Raw genomic sequence first — 26539 nt, 5'->3', positions numbered from 1 at the left:
CAGTGGAATATACCGAGAAGGAGCGGATAGAGGACGACGAGGAAGCCAAGCGGCGGGTGCTGCTGAAGGGAAAACAATTGGAAGAAGCAAGGGAGTTGAGGGCACGAATGAAAGTGGAAGCTAAACTAATGGAAGAGCAAGAAGAACTCATAAACAATGTCCCTCTTAATATTTTAGTGTACTTATTAAATTTTTTAATGGTTCTCTGCTCCGTGGAATTTTTTTGGGGATTAGGCCTAACTAATAAACTAATTCAAAAAAAGGTATATGGATCCGACACCAGTACATTTTTCACACTCAAGACCACCAAACATTGAAAACACATGAAGGACTATAAATATACACTATTTACCTGTTGTTGCTCACTCGTCGACGAGCGTAATTTGTTACGAAACATTATGCTCAATTATTATAACTTAAAACACTGTTCTTCTTTCCAATTTGCCACTTTTTCATGCACCAGAGCTATGACAACTAATTCGATTACATATCATCACACTGTTCACAGCTTGAGCATCGGAATGATACAGTATATACCGCAGGAATAGATTAACGTGACTGTTGAGAACATTTTACGATATTGAAAACAGTCGATCAATTACACCACTTCTAATATTCATCAATTTCGTGCCTATGATGTTGAGTGATAACGGAACGTCATAGTTCTAAATGATGCCTCGTAAACATTGTTCCAATTGGTTCGAAAGAAACCGAAACTTCCGAACTGGATTCTAGCTAACGACTGATATTTTCAGAATCGGCAGCTTTTACAGCTGCATACGATTGAACACGAACTATGTGGCTTTAAAGATAGTATGAGAGGCCCAGCTAGTGCCAGTAGAAGTGCATTCTGACTGTGTAGCTATGGTCCATCGTAATAGCGCTGCTATTGTACGTGCACTATTTTCAAAGTGCTGGCCTGGTGTATACTTACCTATAACCACTGTTTGTTTATATATTTGCCCACAGATAGTGAAAAGTTGCGACTGTTTTGACGAAGAAGTCGCATTGAAAAACGAAGCATTGACTTTGAACTTAAAGCCGAGTGCACAGGCATAATCGGTGTATCGATTATGCTGATGCCGGTTTTATTCTGGCTGCAAATTTGCATGTATGTATACTACTGAGTGATTGATATCATATTGATTGACTTGTACTGAATTGTATTTCATGCATAAAGACGTGACACTTTAATTTTATCTTATCAATCTTCTACGGCGATATGCTAAGCAGCTGGACAGTTGAGTATCGAGTCCTTTCATTTTACGAATCAAGCACTGAATTTGAGCTTTTGTAAATTTTTTACTCGCCCCATGTTAACCTTGTTCACGAATAAAAGGTCACCCACGCAAATCAACAAAACCATAAGGTAGGGAAGCACTCCTCTACCAGTTGGTGCTGTTTTGTTTTATTGTTTACATAGGTTGTATCGCCCATTTGAAAAGTTGGTATACCATATAGGGTAAACGCACCAATAGTGGAGGTACGTTAGTGCAATGTGTTCCTATAGTGTTCCTAGATTGGATTCTGATAAACCGAATACGTCAAGCACATAAAGTAGGCCATGCATGAGGTGGAGAGTTTTTTCTCTCTTGATTTGATTTCCGTCGATCTTGTTTTCCGTGCTGAGCACCAATGCTACCGACGGCCAGGCAGGCAGCTCCCACTCCTGGACCCCTACCTATCGACCGATCAAACTCATAAACCTGGGACCAACGGCTTTACTTCCCTTCTCAAGGAATGCGTAATCAGAGATGGTATGCCTCAGAACATCCCTGCGGCGCCGACTGGGATTGAACCCAGGCCTGCTGGGGTGAGAGGTAATCACGCTTACCACTACACCACCGGCGCCGCTGGTTGGGATGTCTTAAACCAAGAAAAAAAAAACCTTAAAATTAATCCACATGTTTTAATTAAAGGATTATCTATATACCGGGGACCCCGGTAATCTAACCTCTTATAACCAGAACACTACTTAATTTGAACCAAGCTAATCTGCACGTTATTCAAACGAACACACGGGTGATGAGAGTGCTCGGAATTGAGTCGAATTCGACTCGCAAACAGTGGGGTTATTCAGTGGATGAGTAAAATTATCCTTGATTTTCCTCAAAAATCAGCTCGAATATCATCGGCCGTACAACAGACAATCAAAGCAAAACAGTAGATAAGGTTACCGCTTTTTTAATGATCATGGGAGTACTAGAAGTTCAAAACAAAAATGAACCCCGTTACCATTAATAATACGTACTTCGGAATCCAACCTGGGAGCGAAACTTTTTTTTTTTTTCAAAATAGTGTATCTCTGATTATATTTATCCGTTTTCGTCTCTGCATTTTTGGCAGCTAACTCAACATACATTTATCAGTTATTGTCTCAGTATTAGGATTATTTGGATGATTTTACAAAAAAGTTAGAGCAAGTTAAGGAAACCGCCTTTTTTTTGAAAAAGCATATTTTCTTGAAATAAAATGATCATAACTTCTTGAAATTTTGTCCATTTTTAGTCGTAGTAAGGATCATTCATATGCCACTAATTTTACTAAAATTCGTCCACTCTTGAAATAAAATGATCATAACTTCATACAGGCTCTTCCAATAAAGATCAAAACTATAGCAATAAATCAATAATGTATAGACCAGGTTGAACGCGAATGACTGCGATCCTGGGCGACTGCTTGTTTTTGCTTTAAACTGGGCTCAGATTAAATTCATGTATACTTTCATGATTTCTTTGTTGAGGCTTCAATACAAATTAACCATTGAGCAAACTGTTTATGTTTGTATTTTTTGATTTGGTTGAAAATTTGCAGAAACATTCCTTGTAACCGACAATGCCATTTTGCATCTTCATATCACCATTTTGAATCCAGCCTTATTTTTGAAAAGGGCATATAGAAAAATATCAAGCTTATCTTCAGAAATTTTTTAATCGAAAACTGTTTGCCCGATCGGTTTGGTGTCTTGGGCAATATTGCAGACAATGGATAAGGCTATTTGAAAAAAATATGCACCCTAAAATTTTTTTTTTTTTTAAATTTCAAATAAAATTTTATAAACAATTTTTCTTAAAAAAGGATTTTTTGTATTTTTTTTATTTGTTGATATATTTTAGGGAACAAAAAATGCAATCTATTGCACTATAGGTCAAGATGGAGAAATAATGGACAAAAAAGTTATGATTTTTTTAAAAACTCAAGTTTTTGGAAAAATATTCAAAACTTGGTCCAATTACTTTTTTGACTTTATATAATGAAAGTACACCAAATTCACAATAAAAAAGCACCTGGGTAAAATTTTGCTAAGTCACACCGTTTTCGAGATGTAGCGGTTTGAAAGTAGATATTTTTAAAATGTAAAATTTGCATTTTTAATGTGAATTTTAGTGATCTTTCCGAAAAAAAATATTGTCGGAACTGGAGAACCGCGAAATACATTTAAAAATGGCCAAAAACTACCTCCTTCGGAAGGGAAGTAAAGCCGTTGGTCCCCGGTTCATGAGTTGATGAGTCGATAGGTAGTGTAATACGAAAAAGGACGCTTCAAGGAATCACATTTGATTAAACAAATTTAAATAAAAAAGGATTTGCTTTGTCCATTTTGATTTTAAATTTTTATGGAAGTCTTTCTGTAATTTCATTTCTAGAATATGTGAAGAATAAGTAATTTTTGTGCACTCAAGATTTTTAATCGCAGATCGTTTATAAAGCAGTTATTTATCATATATTCGATCAAGACGATATTTCAATTAGGCTTAAGAGGAAATGGGTCGCAGATCATTTGTCGAAAATTGGAAATAGCACTAACTTATTTTGTACCTGTTCATTAGGTAAACTAAGTGACTTTTAGTAAAACAAAATCAAAATTTTCTATAAGAACATTTCTATCCTATCAACAAAGCAATTGAGCAGTTCCAGGCCAAATAGCGGAATAATAAACAAATTTTAGATTTGACCTCTCAGAATTCCAAGAAATTTTGCATAATTATTCGCTAGGGGCAATGAAGCAAGTTTGTGCTGGAATTCAGTCATTTAGACTCACACCAATTTTTTAAAAAAAGGGTGTGTTCAATATGTTTCAATAAATGATAGCACGATAGCTCATCTAAACGAAATGACGTTTGAGACTAAGTTTAAACTGGGTTGCCTTAAAAATACACAATTACAATTTCGTCAAAAAATTTAAAAACTGATAAAAACTTCAATAATTAAAAAGCACATTTTTTAATTTTTAAACTTATGTTTTTTTGAAATAAGCTTGTAAACGTTTTAATGATAATTCATAAGATGCAAGTAGAGCAGGTAAAGTGTGTGTGTATGACACATAAAACCTGTCAATTTAGCTTTCAGAGGGTCACAAGGGCGATTAGCTGTAACGTGATGCAACGTGATTAGCGAGCAATCAGCGATCATCCCATCGCTAGCTGTGACCGTATGAAAGCAAAATTGACAAATTTTTTATGTCATACACAAACTTTGCCACCTATTCTTGCTTCTTACAAATAAAAATTACCATTATAGTATCTCATAGTTTCATAATTACAAAAAATAGCATTTTACCTGTAATGAGCAATTGCAAGCCTGATTTGAAATCTTATCCAAAATGGTAACTTTTCTTAAATTGACGCAATGGACATTTCATTGATCTAAATCGTAAACATAAACTTTTAGTAAAATGTTTGAAATTTTTCTTTCTGGAACTGTATAAATTCTTTGTGTAATTTTTTTTAGGGCCAACGTGAAGAAAAATTACTAATGTTGATTTTGTACTAATAGTTTGTTCAGTGTGTATTTGTTTTTTCCTGAAAAGATAAATCAGTTGTACTTTACCTCACACGTCATTTTGATTAGATGAGACGTTTTCGTGCTATGACTTATTGGAAAATATAGAATACGCCATTTTGAAAACTATCCAATTTGGGTAGAATCCACGCAGATCGGTCGAAACTGAACCAACCCAAAAATGGGTATGGTTTGGGAGTGACAAGTTGACAAATGGACAACATCAACATTAATCCGATCGACTTTGTTCATTTGTCAACTTTTCACTCCCAACATAGTTTACCCATTTTTGGGTAGGTTCAGTTTTGACCGATCTGGGTGGATTCTACCCAAATTCGGGTAGTTTTGAAATAGCGTTTAAAATCGACCCGTCAGTTGGCGTGGAACCAACCATGCCAGATATACAGACTAACAACGGCGCCGGTGGTGTAGTGGTAAGCGTGATTACCTCTCACCCCAGCAGGCCTGGGTTCAATACCAGTCGGCGCCGCCGGGATGTTCTGAGGCATAACATCTCTGATCACGCCTTCCTTCGGATGGGAAGTAAAGCCGTTGGTCCCCGGTTCATGAGTTGATGGGTCGATAGGTAGGGTCCAGGTGTGGGAGCTGCCTTCCTGGCACGTCGGTAGCATTGGTGCTCAGCACGGAAAACAAGATCGACGGAAAAAACAAACCAAAAGGAAAAAAAAAAAAGATATACAGACTTTTGTACACGATAAAGGTGGACACTATCTTTTTTGAACCCTTGTAACTTTAATTATAATAACGATTTTTCTAATCTCATTAGATATAAAAATAGTTACAAACATTAAATAGTTATTGCATTGATTGTAGCTTCACGAAATACTTCATTTGATATTTTTTGGATACAATTAAAAAAGAGTGACCACTTTTTTCGTGTACAGAAGTCTGTATATATGGCATCGTTGCGTGGAACTGCTCAATTCTGCCAAAAAGCTTCCCGTTTCATAGCACATGCTGTTCAACTGATGGTATGATTATCAACACTTAGTGATTGGAAGTTAATATTAACACTAGGTCAATACAACTTCATGTTTACATAGCCATATTATTCTGTCTTCGGTAAATACCGATCACACACTTTTAAATTTAAATATTGAACAGTTTTGTTTTGAAAAATTGATTTCAACTTATCTGTACCGCGCAGAAACATATCACAAGAAGCTGAAAACAAAAACGTGAATATTTCAAATACATTCATTAACTTTACACATTCTTCTTCTTTGGCTTTATTACGTCCCTACTAGTACTTTAGGATGGCCATTTTTGCATTAGTATAATTGTGTGGCAAGTACAATCATACTCTATGCCCAGGGAAGTCGAGAAATTGTTCAATCCGAATAATTCCTAGACCAAACTGGGAATCGGACTCAGTCGCCTCCAGCATGGTTTTGCTTCATAGCTGCACCTTTACCAATTGAGCTAAATTGAGCAGCACATGCCCCCAGTAATTCTAAAAAAGCTCAATGCAATAAACATCGACACGCCACACCACTAAAGTTTCATTATTAATTAATAGTATTTAGTTTGTCTATGTGCATAATTGATACGACTGTTTACAGAGATGATTAAACATGTTCTCAACACTCTTCACAATGAACACACACACATTAGAGCACAGCTAGGACGTATTAAATCACACAGCACTTTAACGCTTTAAACTAACACGTTGAGATGAACTACCCAAAATGCGTTTTCCACGAGCAACGATCGTGTATATCTAATCAGGAGCACGTCTAGCAGCGGTACTAAAGCATTACACGGCGTAGCTCAACGAACGCAAGTGACAAATATCACTCGCGATTCATATTCACACACCATCACTAAACGACGTACGACATCAACAAAAGGCTGCGACTGTGATTAAAGATCTTTTATGATTAGTTTATATATCTGCAAACAAAACGGTCCAATGATACCTATTATTGTTGTATCAGTACTGGACAAGCCATAGTCGTCGCGAAAATAATTCTCGCAACTTTTTACACTGTGTCCTAACGTAGTAACAAACGGGATGTCCACTGATGAGTACCGTACTAAAAAATGTTTACAACGGTCGTGTAACGCGGTAAAATTGTGGGTGTGCTATGGAGCAGTCTCTGTGTGAGTGCATCACCGGTGCTTAGCAGTTATCAACAAGTGCAAATCATCTGTCCATGTCTTGCAACAAGGCCAATTAAGCATTTAGTCATAAAAGATTTTCACCGAGACGAATGACATATGCACACGAAAGTCTACGCTCTAGGGTTAGATTTGTGTTTTAATTATCTAACACAATCAGTTTTAGGAAGAATGTTTGAAACAGCGACGCTACTATGTACGATGTTTTTGAATATGTTTTGTGTTTTGATTTGCAACTACTTTTATGCCATGGACATTTCCACAGTTTCACTATGATTCAGAACATAGAACTAGGAAGCACTAAAAAATTAGATTCTTATGATAATGCGCTCTACTACCTAGTGACAGTCTACAGCTTGGAATGGAATCTCATCGTTCTATTCATATAATTGGACGATAAGATACTTATTAAGCTCTTAACGATGATAATGACTTCGCTGTGTTCGAGTCGTGTATTTTATAGCCTTGTAAATTTCCAACTGGCTGTCAGATCGACAGCTGATTTGTCCATATCAAAACTTCACTCATATTTCATGGTTTAACGCCAGTGGAGAGATCTTAAGTTGTGTTGAATACTAAGACAAAATGATTATATATTAAAGATAATGTGTACAATCGTTTAGCAAGTATTCTCTTGAACCTAAGCTAAGCATCAGTAGGCATCATCAATGAAATGATTATTTTTTAAATATTCAAGGAAACCAGCAGATCATAAGCCTACATTAAGGTTTACAGAATTAGGCTGTGGTGGGCCTCAGATCACCTAGTCGGTTGCGATATGGTATTACCAAAACAGAGGTAGCGGCTTCGATTCCCGGTCCGGTTTAGAAAACCTTACGGGTTGGAAATTTTCTCGACTTCTAGGCATAGAATAATTATTGTGCTTGCCATACAATATATAAATTCATCATGAATCAGAACATCGAAAATACACTTTTTTATTTAATGGTTGCGTTGAAAGTTTAAATCGGATATCGGTAATTCAAATTACATGAGAGAACACGATGATTGGTGGTTATATTTAGTGTTCAAGGTGCCCGCGGGGAAGTGGCCAGAATGTGACTTGAGCTCTTATCTTGATCGAGACATCAAATCACGGGGGCGAAACCGGCGTAGTGGTTAAGATCCATACCTCTCACGCCAAAGTCACGAGTTCAACTCTCACGCCCGGACAAGTCACGAATGACCCTGGAGCGTTAAAGTGACTATAATACAAACAAAAATCAAGTCACACTGTTAAATATTGTTTAACTAGACCCTTGTATTCCTGAATGTATATAGTATCGTTTTGGTCAAAGTTTAATTTTGAGGACCAGATTTTAATAATTAATAAAATAATTATAACCGAATTCTTCAGAGTATCGAATTCATAAATCACAGGATAAAAAACTGTTCGAAATGGAAAATGTACCCGATGTTCCCATCCTCAGGTCGAATAACACAACAAGAAAATCGTATACTAGTTGTGTGTGATGTGCTCCACATCAATTAAGAAAGTGAGGGACACTCAAAATTAAAAACTAGCTGTAACGAACCAAGCTGATTGGCGTAACGTCAAATGAATGTGTAAATTAGATTATGATCGCTTTGGTGTTCTAACACATGTAAAAAATCATATCATCCAATCTGCGGCTAGCTACACTCCTAACACTGGAAATTTCAGTGAAATTTGTATAACAAAACACTTAGCTTTCACCAACCGCACAAACTCTGCCACTTGAAACTATATTTTTATTTTGCGGAGATGAACCAGCCCAGGGCTGAAAGTCTCCTTAATAAAGATATAAAATTATTGAAGACGACTCCCGACAGATCGAGATAAGAATTTATTATAAGCTAATTCATCGAATACTAGCGTTGCACCCCGTTAGTTTGAATACCTAAAATTGCATTTAAACGGCGCTCGCTTTGTTTAACTGGTACCTCCTACATAGGTGCCCAACGGCGCCAATGTCCTTTATATAAGCTCTGGGCCACCAGCCATATCGGTATTAGGGAAATGTTTAGTGGTGGTCGGATTCCATAGCAATGTTTATCTTTCTACACGAAAGAGCTGTTGACTATGACGTCACAATCAAGTATGGAATGCTGTGGTAGAGTAACGTCGTCTTTTGCGTGCTCAGTAATGTTTATTATTTTGCTTCTATTAACAGCAGCTGCCTGTTGACCCGGACCGTACCTGGGTACCAGTTAAACAAAACTTAAATGAGTGCCGTTTAATCATAATTTAAGCTATTCAAACGGGGTTCAATATCAAATTTACTCATAGAAATGGGTTGATCATAGTAAAGTTGTTTGGACTTTTTTTAGTGAACGTATCTTGAAAATAGGATAAAGACATGAATATTTGTTAAGCGGTCAACTCTCCAGCAGACGGTTGTGTACAGACAAACTTACTACCATATGAACAAAGAAGAATACTAAGTTGGAAGAATAACACTCTATTTTAGTGTCCCTTTCATCCAATGAACACCCCCCGTATGCACGGTGTTTTTATGATTATGCTGCCCCTTCGGTAGAGTTGTAATTTTGCGAGACCAGAGATGTCCCATTTTTAAATTACCCGATTAACAACTAATCGATTATTTTTTGTTCGCTGTGCTGTCATTTTTCCACAAATGAGAGTGCTGAACACGTTTGAAACTATGGGTGAGGATTCTCTGGAGAAATTAATGCTTATATCGGCATGATAAAATCGGTTAAAAATATTTTACTTTTTGGTTCTTTTATCGAATTGAATGAAAATCGGACATGACTAGATGAATGTGAAACATCATTTCAAATATAACGGCCGTTCATAAATAATGAGACAATTTGAATCACAAATTACGTCCCTATGGTAACTGAAATAAACATGAGTGCTGACCGATTGATATGAAAGTTCTTTCAGATACATGTACCTTTAGATGCAGCTAACCACAGTTGCAGTTCTGTACCTGAGAAAAATACATACCGTTCCGATTCAAATTTCGGACGATTCAAATTTCGGACACTTTCATTTTTAATTAAATATTACATCCAGTTAGAAACAAAGTAATAATGTTAGATGATCGTGGAGGGCACTAGTCAAAAAAATTTAAAATTTACAAGACATGTGGATCATATTCGACCGAGATAATCAACTTTTAAAAGTGTCCGAAATTCGAGTTTAAGTGTCCGAAATTTGAATCGGCACGGTACGTCGAAAATATGATGGAAAAACTAGCAAATTTACAACAACTCTTGAAGGAAGTTGTGCATTTTAAGTCAAAAAACAACTTGTACAACATTGTAAAGATGTAGAAGCTAAGAATAAATACATTTTGCTATACAAACTGTTTTTGGGGTCCATTAAAAAAAGATCTCTAAATTAAAAACAGTGCGATATGCGATTTGATTGAAACAATGTTTGCTACAATTTTGGCCGAAGGCATTAAACCTCTATCTCGACATTGTGAAAAAAAAATTATGCATCTCACATTTAGGGGGGATTAATCCCAAAAATTATATCTTTAAAAGATGCAGCAATTTTGCTTAAGATGTCATCACTATTAAGTGCTGAGATAATTATGAGACAGTATAATTATTTACATTGTCACTGGAAAGATTGATTCTAAAAAAAACTTCGTCAAAATCTCATTCATTTGTTCGAAAATGACAAACATTCACTTAAGGTCTGTGTTCACAATTATCCGGTCACATTAAAACTTAAGTAAAACACAAATTTCGCATTATATTTCTATTGAAGTTTCTTTCAGATTCATGGGATATGATTTAAAAATTCACAAATTCAAAACAAAGTTAATCGGAATTTGCATAAAATTTTCGAACTTTGGCCTTAACTGGTTTGTACAGACTCCTCAGATACCGTGGTGGCCATCTTTGTCCAAATTTGTTGGATGTGTTTAATATCTTTGATTCCTTGATTCTTTCCAGAAAGCTTCCGCTTCATCAGAGCCCAATATCTCTCGATTGGACGTAACTCTGGACAATTTGGCGGATTTGCGGTTTTTGGTACAATATTCACTTGATTTGCTTCGTACCACTCCATGACAGTTTTAGCATAATGGCATGATGCCAAATCGGACCAGAGCAAACGGTTTTCTTTGTGGCTTTTCATGAAGGCTAGCAATCGCTTCTGCAGGCACTCATTATGGTAAATCTCCTTGTTGATTGTGCCTGTAGTGACGAAAGGTTTACTCTTTCGGCCACACGTGCGAATTGCTTGCCAAAAAAGGTATTTTTTGAGAAACTTCGATGCCTTCTTCGTCCTTAAATATTCAGCTGTAGCATTTTTAGCCATAGAAGAACAGAAAACCAGCCCTGAAAGCTGCTTTATATCCTCCAGGACATAAGTTTCATCGTCCATAACAACGCATGAAAACTTCGTCAAATATTCGCAGAACAAACGTCGAGCCCGTGACTTTGGTGTCAAATTTTGTATGTCGTTACGATTTGTAACTTATACGACTTCAGCCCCAAACGCTGTTTTTAATTTTGGATAAAACCAGGTGACATTCCTATTTTACGAGCCACCGTTTGAACAGAGAGATTCGGGTTTTCCTTCAACATCCTCTTCACCGTTTGGTCCATCACAGGAGACAACATCAGCACGACCAATGTTTTATCACTTCTCGGTTTCCTCTCGACCGTCAAACGTTCCGAAAATGATTTGAGCACACCGTGAACAGTGGATTTAGGTAAATCCAATTTTTTCAATGCCCGTATTGATAAGTCAGGATTTGCATTACGTTCGTACAAAATCCGATCGCGCACGTGTTTTTCACAAGAGGGGGAGGTGGCTGTCAAATACGAACAATCGTCGCCTACCTCGCATAACTGGTTCCAAACGTAAACAAGCCATAAGAAACCTACAGGGTTTGTTTACGTTTGGAACCAATTTCATACAAGAATGATCAGTAGGCTAATTTGACAGCACGTCCCTCCCCAGGTTTTTCATTCGTCGTGGTAATCTTGAACACTAAACATGGAATGTAAACACCAATCATAGTCTTTTTCATCAATGACTTCCAGACTCACTCCTACGTGCAATATTTCAAATTTTACAGTAATTTGAATGTGTCCGGATTAATGTGGATACAGACCTTAGTAACAAAAAGTGTAATTCCGTGCATCGTGTGTCACATTATAGTTATCCAGGCAGCCAAATCTCGAATAGGATGATGTCCAGTTACGCCAGATTCTTGTTCTCATTGGAATTGTTTTGCTTAATTCATTTAGTTTCGTTACAAATTTCGCTAATGCATAATGCACGTATATTCTAAGTTGTGTCAAAGATATACATAACAAGCAAATCGTTATAAATGCAAAAAATTGCTTATAAGTACAAACGTGGAGGCCATATACGTGCACATTTTAATTTCGCTTTGAACAAGTTGATTTGACATCATATACGATTTAATGTGTAATAACAAATTCAATTTGAAAGGATTATTATGAAATCCGATTTAATTTGTGTAATGTCAATGTATTACATTATTATATACTATGTCGACATTACATTACATTATTATATACCTATCGACCCATGAACTCATGAACCGGGGACCAACTGCTTTACTTCCCTTCCGAAGGAAGACGTGATCAGAGATGTTATGCCTCAGAACATCCCGGCGGCGCCGACTGGGATTGAACCCAGGACTGCTGAGTGAGAGGTAATCACGCTTACCACTACATCACAGGCGCCACTGATGTGTTGACTTAAACTGTAGCAATTTACGATACTGTCTGTACATAATTATACGGCTTCTGGGTTGTCTGGGATGATCATCAGTGACAAATGACATATTTTGCCTTAAAGATGACTTTCAGCTCGAATACGCGACTAAAGCTGTTTTGTCAATATCGCCGTGTATTGTCGAGATTTTTCAGCACATAAACCCACTATTCCTAGTGCTATTGATTAACAGCGCGAAAAAGGACTTTTAAACCATTTAGGTACCTTTTTTGCATCGGTATATTAAGCCTGATTTATTTTCCGTAGGATTTACAAAAACAACATTGATGATCAACAATCTATAGACATCAATCTATACAACTGTTCCAGACTACACAAAATTGTCAAGTGAACTTTCAAAACAGAAGGTTGGGTGTTCCAAAACAAGCCTTAGTTTATGTGAAATTAGTCATTGTGTCCAATTATACACAAATACCATTTAATAACTGTGCAGATTTTGCCGAAATCTATCGCACGATTATACAGTGAAAATCAAAACTATACAAACTTAAAATGAGGCTGAGGATTTGTGAATTTTCACAAAGGTTTTGCCTTTATTCTATTTTTTGAAAGTTTGAAGTTACATTAGGTTAGATACAGTCCATATATCCTACTCGGCTAGAATAATTTAACAAATCAAGCTGAACATTGCATTAGGTCCTAAGTAACATTGACAGATTCTCTTCGTCGACTTTCTCTTTGTATCCCCACGGCCGTGTAAAGACATTTCCAGGTATTTTTAGCACACAGATCGATAAAAGAAACTTTTATCTAGCATCCAATTAGTTATTAACGTTATTAACGAAAGCGAAAGTCGACGAAGAGAATCGTTACTTAGGACCTAATGCAGTGTTTAGCTTGAAATGAGAAAGTTGATGAAGAGAATCGATCAACATTTGGGCCTTTGGCGTTATGGTGAAATTGCCGGCGCTGGTGGTGTAGTGGTAAGCGTGACTGCTTTATCACCCCAATGGGAGTTCAATCCCAGCCGAGGTCGGTGGGATTTTTCTGAGGCATATAAATCTCTGGTCACGTCTTCCTTCGGAAGGGAAGTAAAGCCGTTGGTCCCGGCCCATTATGTTTTGAATGGGTGCGATATACTACCCAGTTGTAGAAGCTACATCCCTGCACATTCGATTGCCTTCAATGGATGGCAATCGATGTCCGTCGGTGATTGGCAATTGCGAAACATAGACCGACGTTAAATAAAGGAAAAAAAAATGGTGGAATTATATCGGGAATAAAACTGTTATAAAAACTAAAACTCAGCGGCGCTGGTGGTGTAGTGTTAAGCGGGATTATCTCTCACCCCAGCAGGCCTGGGTTCAATCGCAGACGGCGCCGCCGGGATGTTCTGAGGCATAACATCTATGATCACGCCACCACTTCCGAAGGGAAGTAAAGCCGTTGGTACCCGGTTCATGAGTTGATGGGTCGATAGGTAGGGTCCAGTCCAGATGTGAGAACTGCCTTCCTGGTGTCGGTAGCATTGGTGCTCAGCACGGAAAACAAATCAAGAAAAAAAACGCAAACCTCAAGGAAAATTACGGGTCGAACTTCAGCCCCGGAACTTACTCCTCACTTCGGCCTATCTATAGCAAACAAATATTTTTTCAGCAATAATTCCAAATTTTAATGACACAAAAAGCTCACTAACTATTCATTTAAAACTGTGAGCCAAAAACGAATCTCTTAGTAATGAGACGAATTGAATACATATCTTGTGCTATTCTAATGAAAAGTTTATGTGCAATTCGTTCAGAAACTTCACCCCAAGCTCCTCCCCTGATCCTATCCTTCAGCAATGTACCCCTCTAACCTCGGGTAAGCCGCGAGTATTCGGCCCAACTCCTACTAGACATAGAAATAAGGGAATTTTTTGGCTCCGTTAAGCTAACGCGATTGAGCCTTCCAAATTAACGAACTAGATAAAAAAAAATCGTTCGATTTTTGCCTACGCTTTACACCGCCATTTTCTATCGCAATGCTGCGCTTGCTGGAGGAGGAACAAAGTTTTCGGTTTTTAGAACGCTTTTTGTTCAATTTAATAAGTGAAATTACTACTAAAATTAAGATAATCGTGTTGTGTACGAGGAATCCAAAATATCTCCAAATTACAAAATGACAAGCGATCAACGAACCGAATGATAACGCTATGTCAGAAGTGGAAAACAATAATGATATAATCTTTGTCCTTTTTTCAATGTCATTTCAAGGATGAAGGACGAGGGGCCGAAGTTACAGCCATTGTTCGGCCTAAGATGGGGACAGTAGGCCGATATTAAATCTATGTTTCTGAAATGTTTTCATGTGATAGTGGTAAGTTTAGTAACTGTTTATCGTGTCGAATTGTTACGGAAATGATAAGCGTATTGTCTGCAGGTCAATTATTTGATGAGATATGATTAAAATCATAATTGAAGGCTGTTTATTTGACCTAGGTTGGGGACATGTACCCTATACTAATGAAATTTAAAATCTACTTACTAATATTCTGAATATTTCCAGAACAGATCCGAAGACAAGATTAAAGATCGTAGCTCGAAGTCTTCGGATTTTAATGCAGTTCGGGATGCAGTGTTTTAATGAATAAGCGTCATCACTGAAAGTTATACAAACAGAAGTAGCAAATAACAATAAAATATACTCACGATTTTTTTTTTGTCGTTTCGTTATCAGTGTACATATCTAACTGTAGCTGTAACTGTGTATCTCAACTATGGAGATTGCTGACGTCGATCATATGCACACTACGTCGCGTATACATATACGCAAAATGTTATCATCAGGAAACAAATTTCATAGGCAATTTTTTTCTTGATGAAAACAAATCACTGACACAATCACACTTTAGCAATCTCTATGCAATGAACTGTCGTAATATGATTACAACGGGTGTTACTGCTAACGATCGTCTTCGTATTCTTGGCTTTTTACGCTTCTATAGCGAGAGTTTTGCTGGATCTCAACTCTCTCATCTAGATGCACTTTAACCGTTACTAATTGATTGCTTTCTATGCCAACTAATGCATGAATTTGTATATTGTTTGGCAAGCACAATGATACTCTATGCCCAGGGAAACCGAGAAAATTTCCTGCGAACCGGCAATCGAACCCGCCACCCCCGGCTTGGTAATACCGTACCCCTTTACTGACTAGAGGCCCTAACGATCGTAGAAACGCTATTATCAATGCATGCCATCTTCAAAAATTCATGCTTATCTTAAGTAATTTTCCATAACGTGGAAGTGTCAACCATCTGTGACTCAGCGCTAGGCAAATCCCATGTCACTAAAAATCTTCAAAGCTTATAGGCCTTAAATAAACCAACTGCAATGCGCTCAATATTCAAAATACGAAAATCAAACGCACTGATTTAAGTACATCAACTAACTAAAATTATTAATACTTATGACTTTAATCATAAGAGGCAAGACCAATTAAATTTATCATACCTATTTACTTAGATTCGACGTTGTTTATATTCTAAAAGTGAGTAATTGCTATTTGCTCTGATAATGTGTGGTACCTGAGTTGACGATGAAGTGGACGGCCTCAGTAAAGAGTTCCGCAAATGCCCAACATATGATATAAAACTGCCATAAGAATTGTTCCGCTGGATGTTGGAGCTGCTCGATGGCTGTGTCAGTGGCGACAGTTCGGACAAAGTCCGGTCCTTTATAAAGGGACGGTTTTCCATTACGACGTTGAAATTCTTCACTTGTAAAATTCCATTACTAGCAAAGAGTAAAACTACACCAGTATGTCACTTTGAATAATCAATGCATTATTTTTTCATTATTAGTATCACTGATTAAAACTTAGAAGCGAAACAAAAATAAATAACTCAAATGGAAAACGGACCGCTCCAGAAAGTGTGCGCACGAGTAAAATGATTCGGTTAGACTAGAGAAGATGCTAGCAGCTAAAAAAAAAAGAGTTACTCAAATCCTGATCTAGATGCATCAACTCGTTCCTTCTCTATCCCACATACTGTCTTCGAGTTGTGCCATGATAGGTGTGGAGCAAGTAGTTCGGAAACGAAGGACTTATCAGTCTGAGCTATACAAATTTACGCCACTATAAACAAAAGTTCACGGTTTTGCTGGCATCGAAAGATTGATGTGCACATGTGGAACGGACATTACTTAGTGTTTTTTTAGCTCAAGAAAAGAGATAGAGCATGCCTAGTAGCCTCGAATATTTACATGGTATATTGTTGCTGTATTTATATTGTGATTAAAATCAAAATGAAATGAACACGTTCCTACCCGAGTAATGAAGTAACTCAAACACTCATCGCATCTCTGTTTCTCTTTCCTGAGTAACCCTTTGGTAACTGGAATGACACAATCAATAGTTCAAGTAGCGTTTTGACATTTAAGTACGGTACGAAATTTTAGTACAAGGTAAAATATATTCGAAACGTTTTGAATGCTTAGAAACTTTAGGATATGCCAAGTAATAGACTGATGCAAAATTTGAAATTTTCGCTCCACAGTGTTCAAACGGTTCCAATTTGGTTCCTGATTAGCCTTCCGAAATTTGAAGTCATTTAGTAAGAAACTGACATGTTACAAACCATTTGAAGTTTGTATGGAAATTACTATGGGAAAACCAAATTTTGTATTCATATCTATATAATAATTAACCCTAATATTCTGCTGTAAAAATCGATAGCTGTACTTGTAGTAAATTTTCACACCTGTAACTTTGTTGAAAACAATTTTTCGATAAAATGTAAGCATTTCGTTGTTGGTTGCTAATCCTCGGGTCCACGGCTGCTGTTGAGCTTATCAACGACAGGCGAACACACTCTAGTATGTGGTTTATTGAAATTTCTGTAAATCTGTTCATACATGAATTCAATATTTATATAACCATCAACCAGTCCGCCATCTAGGTGTAATAGAGGTCAAAAAGGTATCCTCATTGGGTTCCAAATGCCGAGAATCCCACCACGCATGCTATCACGGGTTATTAAATATATAGGCGTAAACTTGAAGAACTACAATGGCAAACATTTGCTGCGTCGCGGCCATCGGTCTTCTCGTTCATTTACCGGCAGATTGCTTCTTCCGATGAAATGCCGAATATGTCGATAAATAATATAAACATTGCCATCTGTCACCTGGTGTGCCTCGAACTCTCTTTAACCAGCGATGCAAATCGATAACAAGGAGATTATAAATGTGCATCGATGGTAATCTTTGTTGTTTTTTGTCAATGTTAAAAGTTACGATGATATCAGTATTTAAATATTTATTGATGAATATTTGTAAAGAACACTAAAGTCCATGTGACATATCGAAATTAAAAGAAATTTAGTATGGCACCTTTATAGATTACTATCATATGACCGATGAAGAAATAATCTTAAATGTAAGCATCGATCAATAAAGATTTTTAAATGTGTACATCGAAATCATAGAAAATGTAAAGTAAAGAATTGCCGACATAAATCTTTATTTCTGTATAAAGAACTTTGAAGAAGTTTCACGAACGGTTGGTCGGGATATTCCATACTGCGAACAGGTAGAATTACGTCGCTGCCAACAGCTGTTTCGTGTAAAAATATAAACATACGGACACAACTAAACATTCGCACATTTAAGTAACATCAATAAGCGCTTTGGCCCACACCTTATATAAAGGACATTGACTTAAGCCTACCACCGACGGACTTGGGATGCATTTTTAATGCAGATTACACAGCTAGGTGGTAACCCTACCTTGTTTTCCTTGCCGTGACGAAATGAGCTAACACCGCTTCGGGCCCGCGATTACTGGTCCCTACTGACAGCTCATACTTTGTAAACAAATGGGAGATTCAAGAAGTCATCGCCACCTACTAGAAGGGAGGAAGAGAACGTCGAAGTCACCAACGAGGAACTCGTAGCAGTGGCGAAAAGATTGAAGGTGAAGAAAGCTCCCGGTCCGGATCAAATCCCCGACGTGGTTTTGAAAGCGGCGATCCAGGCGTCCCCGAACATGTTCAGGATGGTGCTGCAGAAATGCTTAGAAGAGGGTCACTTCCCTAACAGATGGAAGATACAGACGCTAGTGTAGCTGCCGAAGCCACGAAAACCAGCGGAGGATCCAACATCGTTTAAGACTATATGATACACTCGGAAAGCTCTTGCAGAAGATCATCCTAAACAGATGACGAAATGCATGGAGAGTCCGCACAGATTGTAGAAGTGGAAGTTTGGTCTCCGCAAAGGGAAATCAATAGTTGTTTTATTTCGGACAGTGGTCGAGAGAGTCGCGTCCAAACAGAAGCGGGGAGGAGATCGATATTGCGCAGTGACCATCACAATAACGATCGACGTCAAGAACACATTCAATAGCGCCAGCTGGGAGGTCATCGTCGAATCGCTGCATAGAATGAGTTTTATTTGTTAATATGACTACATGGTAATAACAGCAACTCGATGATTAAGAAGGAGCTCGTTTGACTAGTGGCAAACGTGTTTGCTTACTGAGTAGAAGACCGTGGGTTCAATCCCAAGCTTCTTCGCGTTATATGATCGTTAGGACATCAATTCAGCTTATCGTTAACCAAAACGAACCCTCATGCAAACCCAGTGATTCCTCGTGGAAGTGCAGAGGACTTGTCGGTTCCCATCGAAGCGAGTGTCACGTCAACAAATTCCTATTCATTCCTTTCTTGACCTCAGCTGTTCCATTTCAAATGACGATTTTTTTTTTAATTTTTTGATCGACCTTCTACGATTATGTTGAAACTTTGCACAGTTGTTTGTTATTGCCCAACATGCCATGTTTTGTACACGACTAACACTTGAAAAGGGCTTATGCAAAAATGATACGCATCAATAGAAAAACATATATCTTGCGAACGATTTGTTTGATTGAGATGGTGTCTTCGAAGAAGTTGCGGACAAGTATTGTGTCTTTCAAGAAAAAATATACACTGTAAAAAATTATAATTTTTTTTACATAAAAAATCAAAATTATCAAAAAAATATATCAAAAGAGCGAAAATTTCTTAAAATATGCGATAAGTGAATTTTAACCTACGAGTATCTCGAAAATAACAACTTTGGGCAATTTAAATTTAATGTGTTTTAATATTAACACTATTTTAAAGATATTCGATAACTTTTTTTTTCTTTATTTAACGTCGGTCTCTGTTCCGCAATCTAGTGCCAATCACCGACGGACATCGATTGCCATCCATTGACGGCAACCGAATGTGCAGGAAGGCAGCTTCCACACCTGCGTAGGATATCGCACCCATTCACAACAACACACATGGGCCGGGACCAACGGCTTTACTTCCCTTCCGAAGGAAGACGTGACCAGAGATTTTTATGCCTCAGAAAAATCCCACCGACCTCGACTGGGATTGAACCCAGACCCATTGGGGTGTTAGAAAGCACGGTTTTTTTTCACACGGTTTTCCACGATTTACACGGTACGTTTTAAACGATTTCTCGACTACGATACAACCTATCGACTTGATTCTAATCACATTATCCGTTTCAAGCTATAGGTAATCGAATGGCATACTAAAAAAAATCACAATTTTTGGTGTAAATACAGAATTTTTTAAAATATGTCTATATGGACCATATCATGCTTTAATTACAAATGGCATCAAAATCCGATTTTTTAAAAACATTTAAGCATGCGAAAAATCAATATCTCGTAGGTTTTTTTTACACGGTACGTATCCTCCGTGTAAAAAAAGACCTGAGTGTATGTGTCTATTTCCAATTCTAGTTAATACACATCGAAAAAAACACCTATATTTCGTCCTTATCCGTGTTTATGAACATTTTTTACGCGAATCTTACCGTCGAAAACTTTTTTTTTGCACGTAAAAACATTGACAAATGAAATTAAAATTCAAAATAAAATCTGATTTTTTTCTGATATTTTATAAAAATTTAAGTGTAAAGCATGGCCCACTTAGTAATGGAACAACATCTATTTCGGATTTCAAATAACGGATTTGAAAACGGTTTTCACTCAAGTGCATACTATTCCTTATATTGTAAGAAAAACATTTTGATGACTGTACCTTTTACCTTCAGTTTACTCTTTATAATTGCCAGGTAGTTTTCAATAGGCCTGAACTGGGACAATTGGGACAAGCTGGATTCCGTTGTCATTGTACCATTGTTGTACTTCCCAGCTGTAGTGCCAACTCGCAAGATCCGGCCAAAATGTCACCGGACCATCATGTGACTGGATGAAGGGCAGTGACGAAAACCTTTGTCTTCAGGCCGCAGCTGTAAAATCCTTGCCAGAACATATATTTGCGTGACAATTTATCAGCAAAAACAAATTTGAATCTGCTAGGAACACCTCCTCGAGCCTTCGCCTTGTAAATGTTAGTTCTGGGAGCTGTCCGAAGTCGGCCTTTACATAGGTTTTAGCATCCATAAGTATGCACCCACCAGACTTGGTCAGCATGTTTTTTCTTTTTTTTATTAATTTATTTGATAAGGCTCAACCGAATTAACTTTACAGAGCCGAGGATTCTTTTTCACTATACAATGCATCTTAAAACTATAGTCAAAAGTTACAACACAATAAACATTTTATCTTCCGCTATTCAATAAGCCTGCTCTACCAGAACGGGAGCCGCTTCCAGTGGTTTACTTGTATGGCAGATTCGCCAACGAGGGTCAGTGCGCTTCCATTATAGTAATGGACGCAAAACGTGGTCATCACTCACAACTTCACCACGAAACGTTTGCTTTCCAAAGTCGACGATGCTGATGAAGAACAATGAGGAGGACCACACAATGGTTGCTGCCGAGTAAACAGACGATCGCGTGACACACATTGAGAGTGGTATGGTTCTGTCTACAGTCGAGTGAACACTGGTCAGCAGGTTGTAATACAGCTTTCGAGCAAGGATTCTGACTACGATATTCTGCTTGAGGGATCGATTTGGATGCCTACTGGCATGGTATGCCTACTGGCATGGTATGCCTGTAAGCCTTCGTGGTAGCGAATTCGCTGCACTGTACTATGGGTGGCATCAGACTTTATACTCAAATCGCGTTCGGACATACCTGGGTTGCTTCTGATGAACCTCACGACCTTTCCATGGAACTGACGGTTGGCAGTTCCACTTCGGCGTTTACTTTGAAGCTTCCGATTTGTCGTCAAAGTTTCTCTGTACGTTTTGAGCACGCGCCATAAGGTGTTTCTAGGAAAATTCGACACTTTAGCATGGACGCGGACCACATTGGATTTTCCAGGTGACTCAAAGAAACATATGAATGGGGCTTAGGATTAGAAATCAATTCTCATTGTGCAAAATCCGGTGAATCAATATGGTTCATGGTCAATAATGGCGCCGGATACGTCCTTACGATCATCGGAGAGGAAAAGGATTGTTGGTTCGGCACTCGTTGTTAGTAGAGACCGATAGTACCTCTGGTACCTCTGGATCTCTACGGTTGTCATGGGAAAAACGTTTTTGTTAATGGGAAGGGTGAATTAGATCTGGATTAACTTGGGAAAGTGATGCGATCTTTAAAAACATAGTAAGCACATGATGCGATTATATCAACTCAATAAAGTAAAGGAGCTTGAGTTCTAACCCACGATCTTCTGCTCAGTAAACAAAAGTGGTCACTGTAAGGCAACCGTACCCCTCAAATCGTCTAAAGAGCGGAGATCGAGAACAAAGATAATACATTTATAAGAATGTTTTTCAACTGGAACAAACTCACCAAATCTAGCCATGAGCGATGTCTATGACATTAAGAATTAAAATTACACTTGATGGCATATAACGATTCGGAGCTCTTCCAACGTATACAACATGACAGACGAGCCCGAATCATTCTCCAAGATAACCACCGACAAATCTGGCCAATGCATGACCATCATTCCGCGCACATGATTGTACCATTGTTGGCCTAATAGTTTAGTGAACTACTTCACCCTAAGCGACCATGTTATGCCATATTGAGCAGAAAAACATCAAATAAATCTATGATTTCGGCGTTTACAAGTCATTTATGCATTTGGTACGATAATTTAGCGCAAAATCTACCGAACGAAGTCAAAAGGTACGCGTGATATGTATGTTTGTACTTATTATTCTCTAAAACAAAAAAAGCGCTCCGACCAAATCAATTTTTATCTTCATCCGATAGGCCGAAGTGAATTCAATATTTTTGGACAGCTGAGCACCCCCCTCCCCCCCTCCTGCCATGTAGTTGCACGGTTTTCAGATGTATCCCTAATCAAATCCCGCAACATGTCGAATGCACTTTTATATTCTGCTGATCATATGTATCTGCTTTTCAGTATCCTTTCCCTAAAACTATACCAAATCTAAAAAAAATCAAATCCTACAGAATGTTTCTATTTTCTTAATACCGTTCAAAAATGATCGAGATTGGTAACTACCAAGCGACGGTAAGAAGAATTGCACCCAAATATGCATTGGTTTCACCGCTACCTACGTTGACCGCTACTGTAAACGTGTAAACAATGCTGCAATACACAGCCTGTAACAGGGTCATGACTACTCGCATGCAATAACATTTCCTTCCCCAAAACCTTTAAAGGTTCAGTTTGCAGTTCAAAAACCAACCTACATACAGGCATATAACAACGGATTAAAATGAATAGATTGAAGAAGTGAATTTGCCTCCTTGATACGAGTAAATTCAGACGAAATATTTTGCTTTCTTCCATCATTGCTCAGGCAAACAAAAAACAAATACAAACATCACAACGCAAGCGACTGACGATAACACAGAATAATGAAGTGTATAAAAATACTCTTTATATATTTAGGTGTCTTTAAAAATACTCTCTCTATCCATGGGATTGCATACATGGGACAACCCCATGCGTCGAACTCTCCGGACACCGAAAATACGGTCAATTAACTTAAAATAGATTTTAATATTTCCGTTGTGGGACACAATGTTGGGAATTGTACGCATTGTTAGGTACATATATACACATAGTTTTGTATTTCGCTACAGCTTCCGTTTGACGATTTTCATCATTATTTACCAACATGTGTGTGAAAGAAAATGAAATACAAATTTTTAGCATTTGTTTTTCTTTTTCCCGATGATTTTAACTGCTATGAAATGAAGTACGAAAGAGTAGGTAATGAACCGAGATGTGCGAAAAATGATTGACGTATTGAAGACTTACCTGGTTCTATGGAAACACACTCAACCAATGCCAGAAGTTGAGAGCGCCTTATCAAATCACCAAGGGATACTCGAGAAAATGAGGATGAATTATGAGCTCGGGTTCAAAATCAAACCGATGTATTTATCCACTTGGTATTTAGGGTTTTCAATGTCACTTTAATAATCGAACAGCAGCAAAGATAGCACTTGCACAATGCTTTTTCCTTTCTTTATTTTCACTGATGATCACTTTCCATCCACTGATTCATAAACACACGCATCAATCGCGGCCAGGTTAGAAAATTTCATTCGAACTTTTCGTCTATGGTACCGCTACCTTGCAGCAACTATTTATTTATTCCGTACAATGGTAATCCTGGATTGAGAGCAAACAATGCAAAGAATTTGATTGGCTTTTTGAATGGCGAAAGTCGATAAAAATATTCATGCAGGCGAAGATGAGCGATTGCAAAATATTCCTAGATTTTTTTTCTCTTTCGACTTTCGTCACTGACAGAATAACCATCATCAGCGTGCATGACAGCTGTTTTGCGCGACGAGGACGACGAAAAAGATCATGGTGAGTATATACATGGTGATACAGCTCTGTCACTATATGAGCGAGGAGATCACGGGGTGGGGGGGGAGGGCTGATGTGCGGTTTTAGAGCCAAGTGTAAACAAACTCGATCGCTGCCCCATACAAAAATCCAACATGGCTGAATCATAATTTTGACACGTTAGAACACCTATATGTAGTCACCTTGAAAAAGATGATACTGGACTCAGAGGAGGCGGCAAAAACATACAGGTGGGGGCAGTTTTGACCATGTGGCAGATTTCAAAATAAACACGGAAAAGAATTCTGCCAATATGTTTTCAAAACTTGGCCCCTGCAGGGGATAGAAATCTCCTTTTAGACCTTTTTGACGTTTAATCGTCTTTCTCTTTCTAGCACACATGGATGAATGCATGGTTTGTTTTCCCACTAATCTGCTCGCACTCGTTCGATTTAAATAATGCAGTAGTGTGCGCCGATCAAACGTCAAAAAGCTTTATACCTTTTGGCAAATTTCAATTGCTGATTATTCACTAAGAGGAAGAGGTGACAATTGGTATCTTCCTCTTTTATTTCTATCTCTATCTCTATCTTTGTCTATTTCTATCTCTATCTCTATCTCTATCTTACGCACATGAAATCGGCCAATCAGGAGCTGGTTCACGTTTGACAGTAAAATGGTTCATTTTCGCCCCCATATATTGTCACCTCTTCTCTTAGATTATTCATAAAATGTATAAGTCAACTATTAAGTGTAGTAGATAGAGTTAGTGTTGAATAAATAATGAGTAGAATCAAGTAAGCGTGAAGCGTGATAGTTCGTATGTAAACAGAATCTCATTGGTTAGAGAATTTTGATAGGTTAGCAGGTATAAATATGAAGTACCTAAGCTCGTTGAAGTCATCGATTCTCTGCTTGTACGTCAAGCAGTACAGTTCGGTCTTTGCTCGCTCTGTCGAGTTGTTCTAAAGTTTCTAGTTTGTTCCAAAAATTCGCAGTTTAATCGCGTCGTCAGTAGTGTCGGTCGCTTCGTGTGATGGGAAGACAGCGCTCCCGGAGCAGGCTCCGAGAGAAAACGGAGAAGAAGAACAGCGGTGAGGGTAGCTTGAGTGTACCTATTTCGAATAGGTACGCTACTCTTCCCACCGATGTAGGGAATCCCACCTCAGCCACGGTGAAGCGGTCTAAGAAGAGGAAGAAAAATCAAGGCCAGTCCGATGGTGCGAGTGGACGGGACGATGCCACTGCGACGAACGTCAGCGTCATTGGTGATTTCGGCGACGCCGTCGACAACGAAACTGCTGCCACCCCGAGTGCAGCAAAAATGAAGCTTCCTCCACTGGTGGTGAAGCAAGTCCCACTCAACACGCTGATTGGCGATCTTTCATCGCTGGGCGTTGCAGCTGAGTTTAAGCTCGGCAGGATCGGCACCAAGGTGATGCTCCGAACAAAAGCGGAGTACGAAGTGGCCGTGAAATATCTGAAGGATACCAAGGCGGAATTCTTCACGCACGACATCCCCGGTGAGAAGCCCTTCAAGGTAGTCATCAGGGGTCTACCAAACTTCGACCCCAAGATGGTCGAAGCTGAAATCAACCGGTACAAGCTTGCCCCAATCGCTGTCTTCCGAATGACAAGGAGAGACGAAAACGTGAAGACGTACCCGGATTGTCTTTTCCTGGTGCACTTCCAGAAAGGGACGGTGACGCTCAATGCGCTACAAGCCATCCGATCAATCTGCTCCATCATCGTACGGTGGGAGCCATACCGTGGCGGCCATCGTGACGTAACGCAGTGTATGAGGTGCCTCAATTTTGGACACGGTACCCGCAACTGCAACATCAAGCCACGCTGCAGCAACTGCGCTCAAGAACACGCCACTTCCAACTGCCCTGCGGATGGAGCCGTGGCGATAAAATGCGCTAACTGTGGTGGTGCACATCAAGGTTCCGACAGACAGTGCTCCAAACGCGAGGACTTCAAACGCATCCGAAAGCAGGCGTCAAGCAACAATCAACCAGGACGCAAGAAGGACAAAACCCCAGCATTCAGGACGGAGGATTTTCCGCCTCTTCGTGCTCCCCAGCAAAGGCAAGCGAATTCGCGGGTGCAACCCGCCCCCCCTCAAGAAGCTTCCGGTGATTTTGCTGGCCAAAGCTCTCCATCCCTCCCTGGATTCTGGAGACAACCAAC

General features: G+C 38.6%; 1 protein-coding gene across 6 annotated transcripts in view; it reads right to left on the bottom strand.

Annotated features, from left to right (window-relative positions):
• Positions 1–24282, bottom strand: part of LOC135698364 (kinase D-interacting substrate of 220 kDa-like) — an 83156-nt gene extending 58874 nt beyond the window's left edge. For 2 of the 6 annotated variants that reach the window (XM_065218282.1, XM_065218290.1), the window contains exon 1: positions 23807–24282. Coding sequence is in view for 4 of the 6 variants with exons in the window: in XM_065218283.1 (XP_065074355.1) it covers positions 16170–16340 (171 nt within the window). In the remaining 2 variants the exon portion in view is untranslated. Of the gene's footprint in view, positions 1–352; positions 1475–6410; positions 6955–16169; positions 16991–23806 lie in introns of those variants that run through there. The other 4 variants (XM_065218286.1, XM_065218287.1, XM_065218283.1 and 1 more) reach the window with 4 other exon arrangements.
• Between the last annotated feature and the right edge of the window lie 2257 nt (positions 24283–26539).

This window comes from Ochlerotatus camptorhynchus, unplaced genomic scaffold (genome assembly GCF_037179485.1).
Source record: "Ochlerotatus camptorhynchus isolate MF236.1 unplaced genomic scaffold, CSIRO-AGI_Acam_v1.1 ptg000085l, whole genome shotgun sequence".
Lineage (NCBI taxonomy): Eukaryota > Metazoa > Arthropoda > Insecta > Diptera > Culicidae > Ochlerotatus > Ochlerotatus camptorhynchus.
The sequence above is the reverse complement of the archived record's forward strand: the minus strand, read 5'-3'. Positions and strand labels throughout refer to the sequence as shown.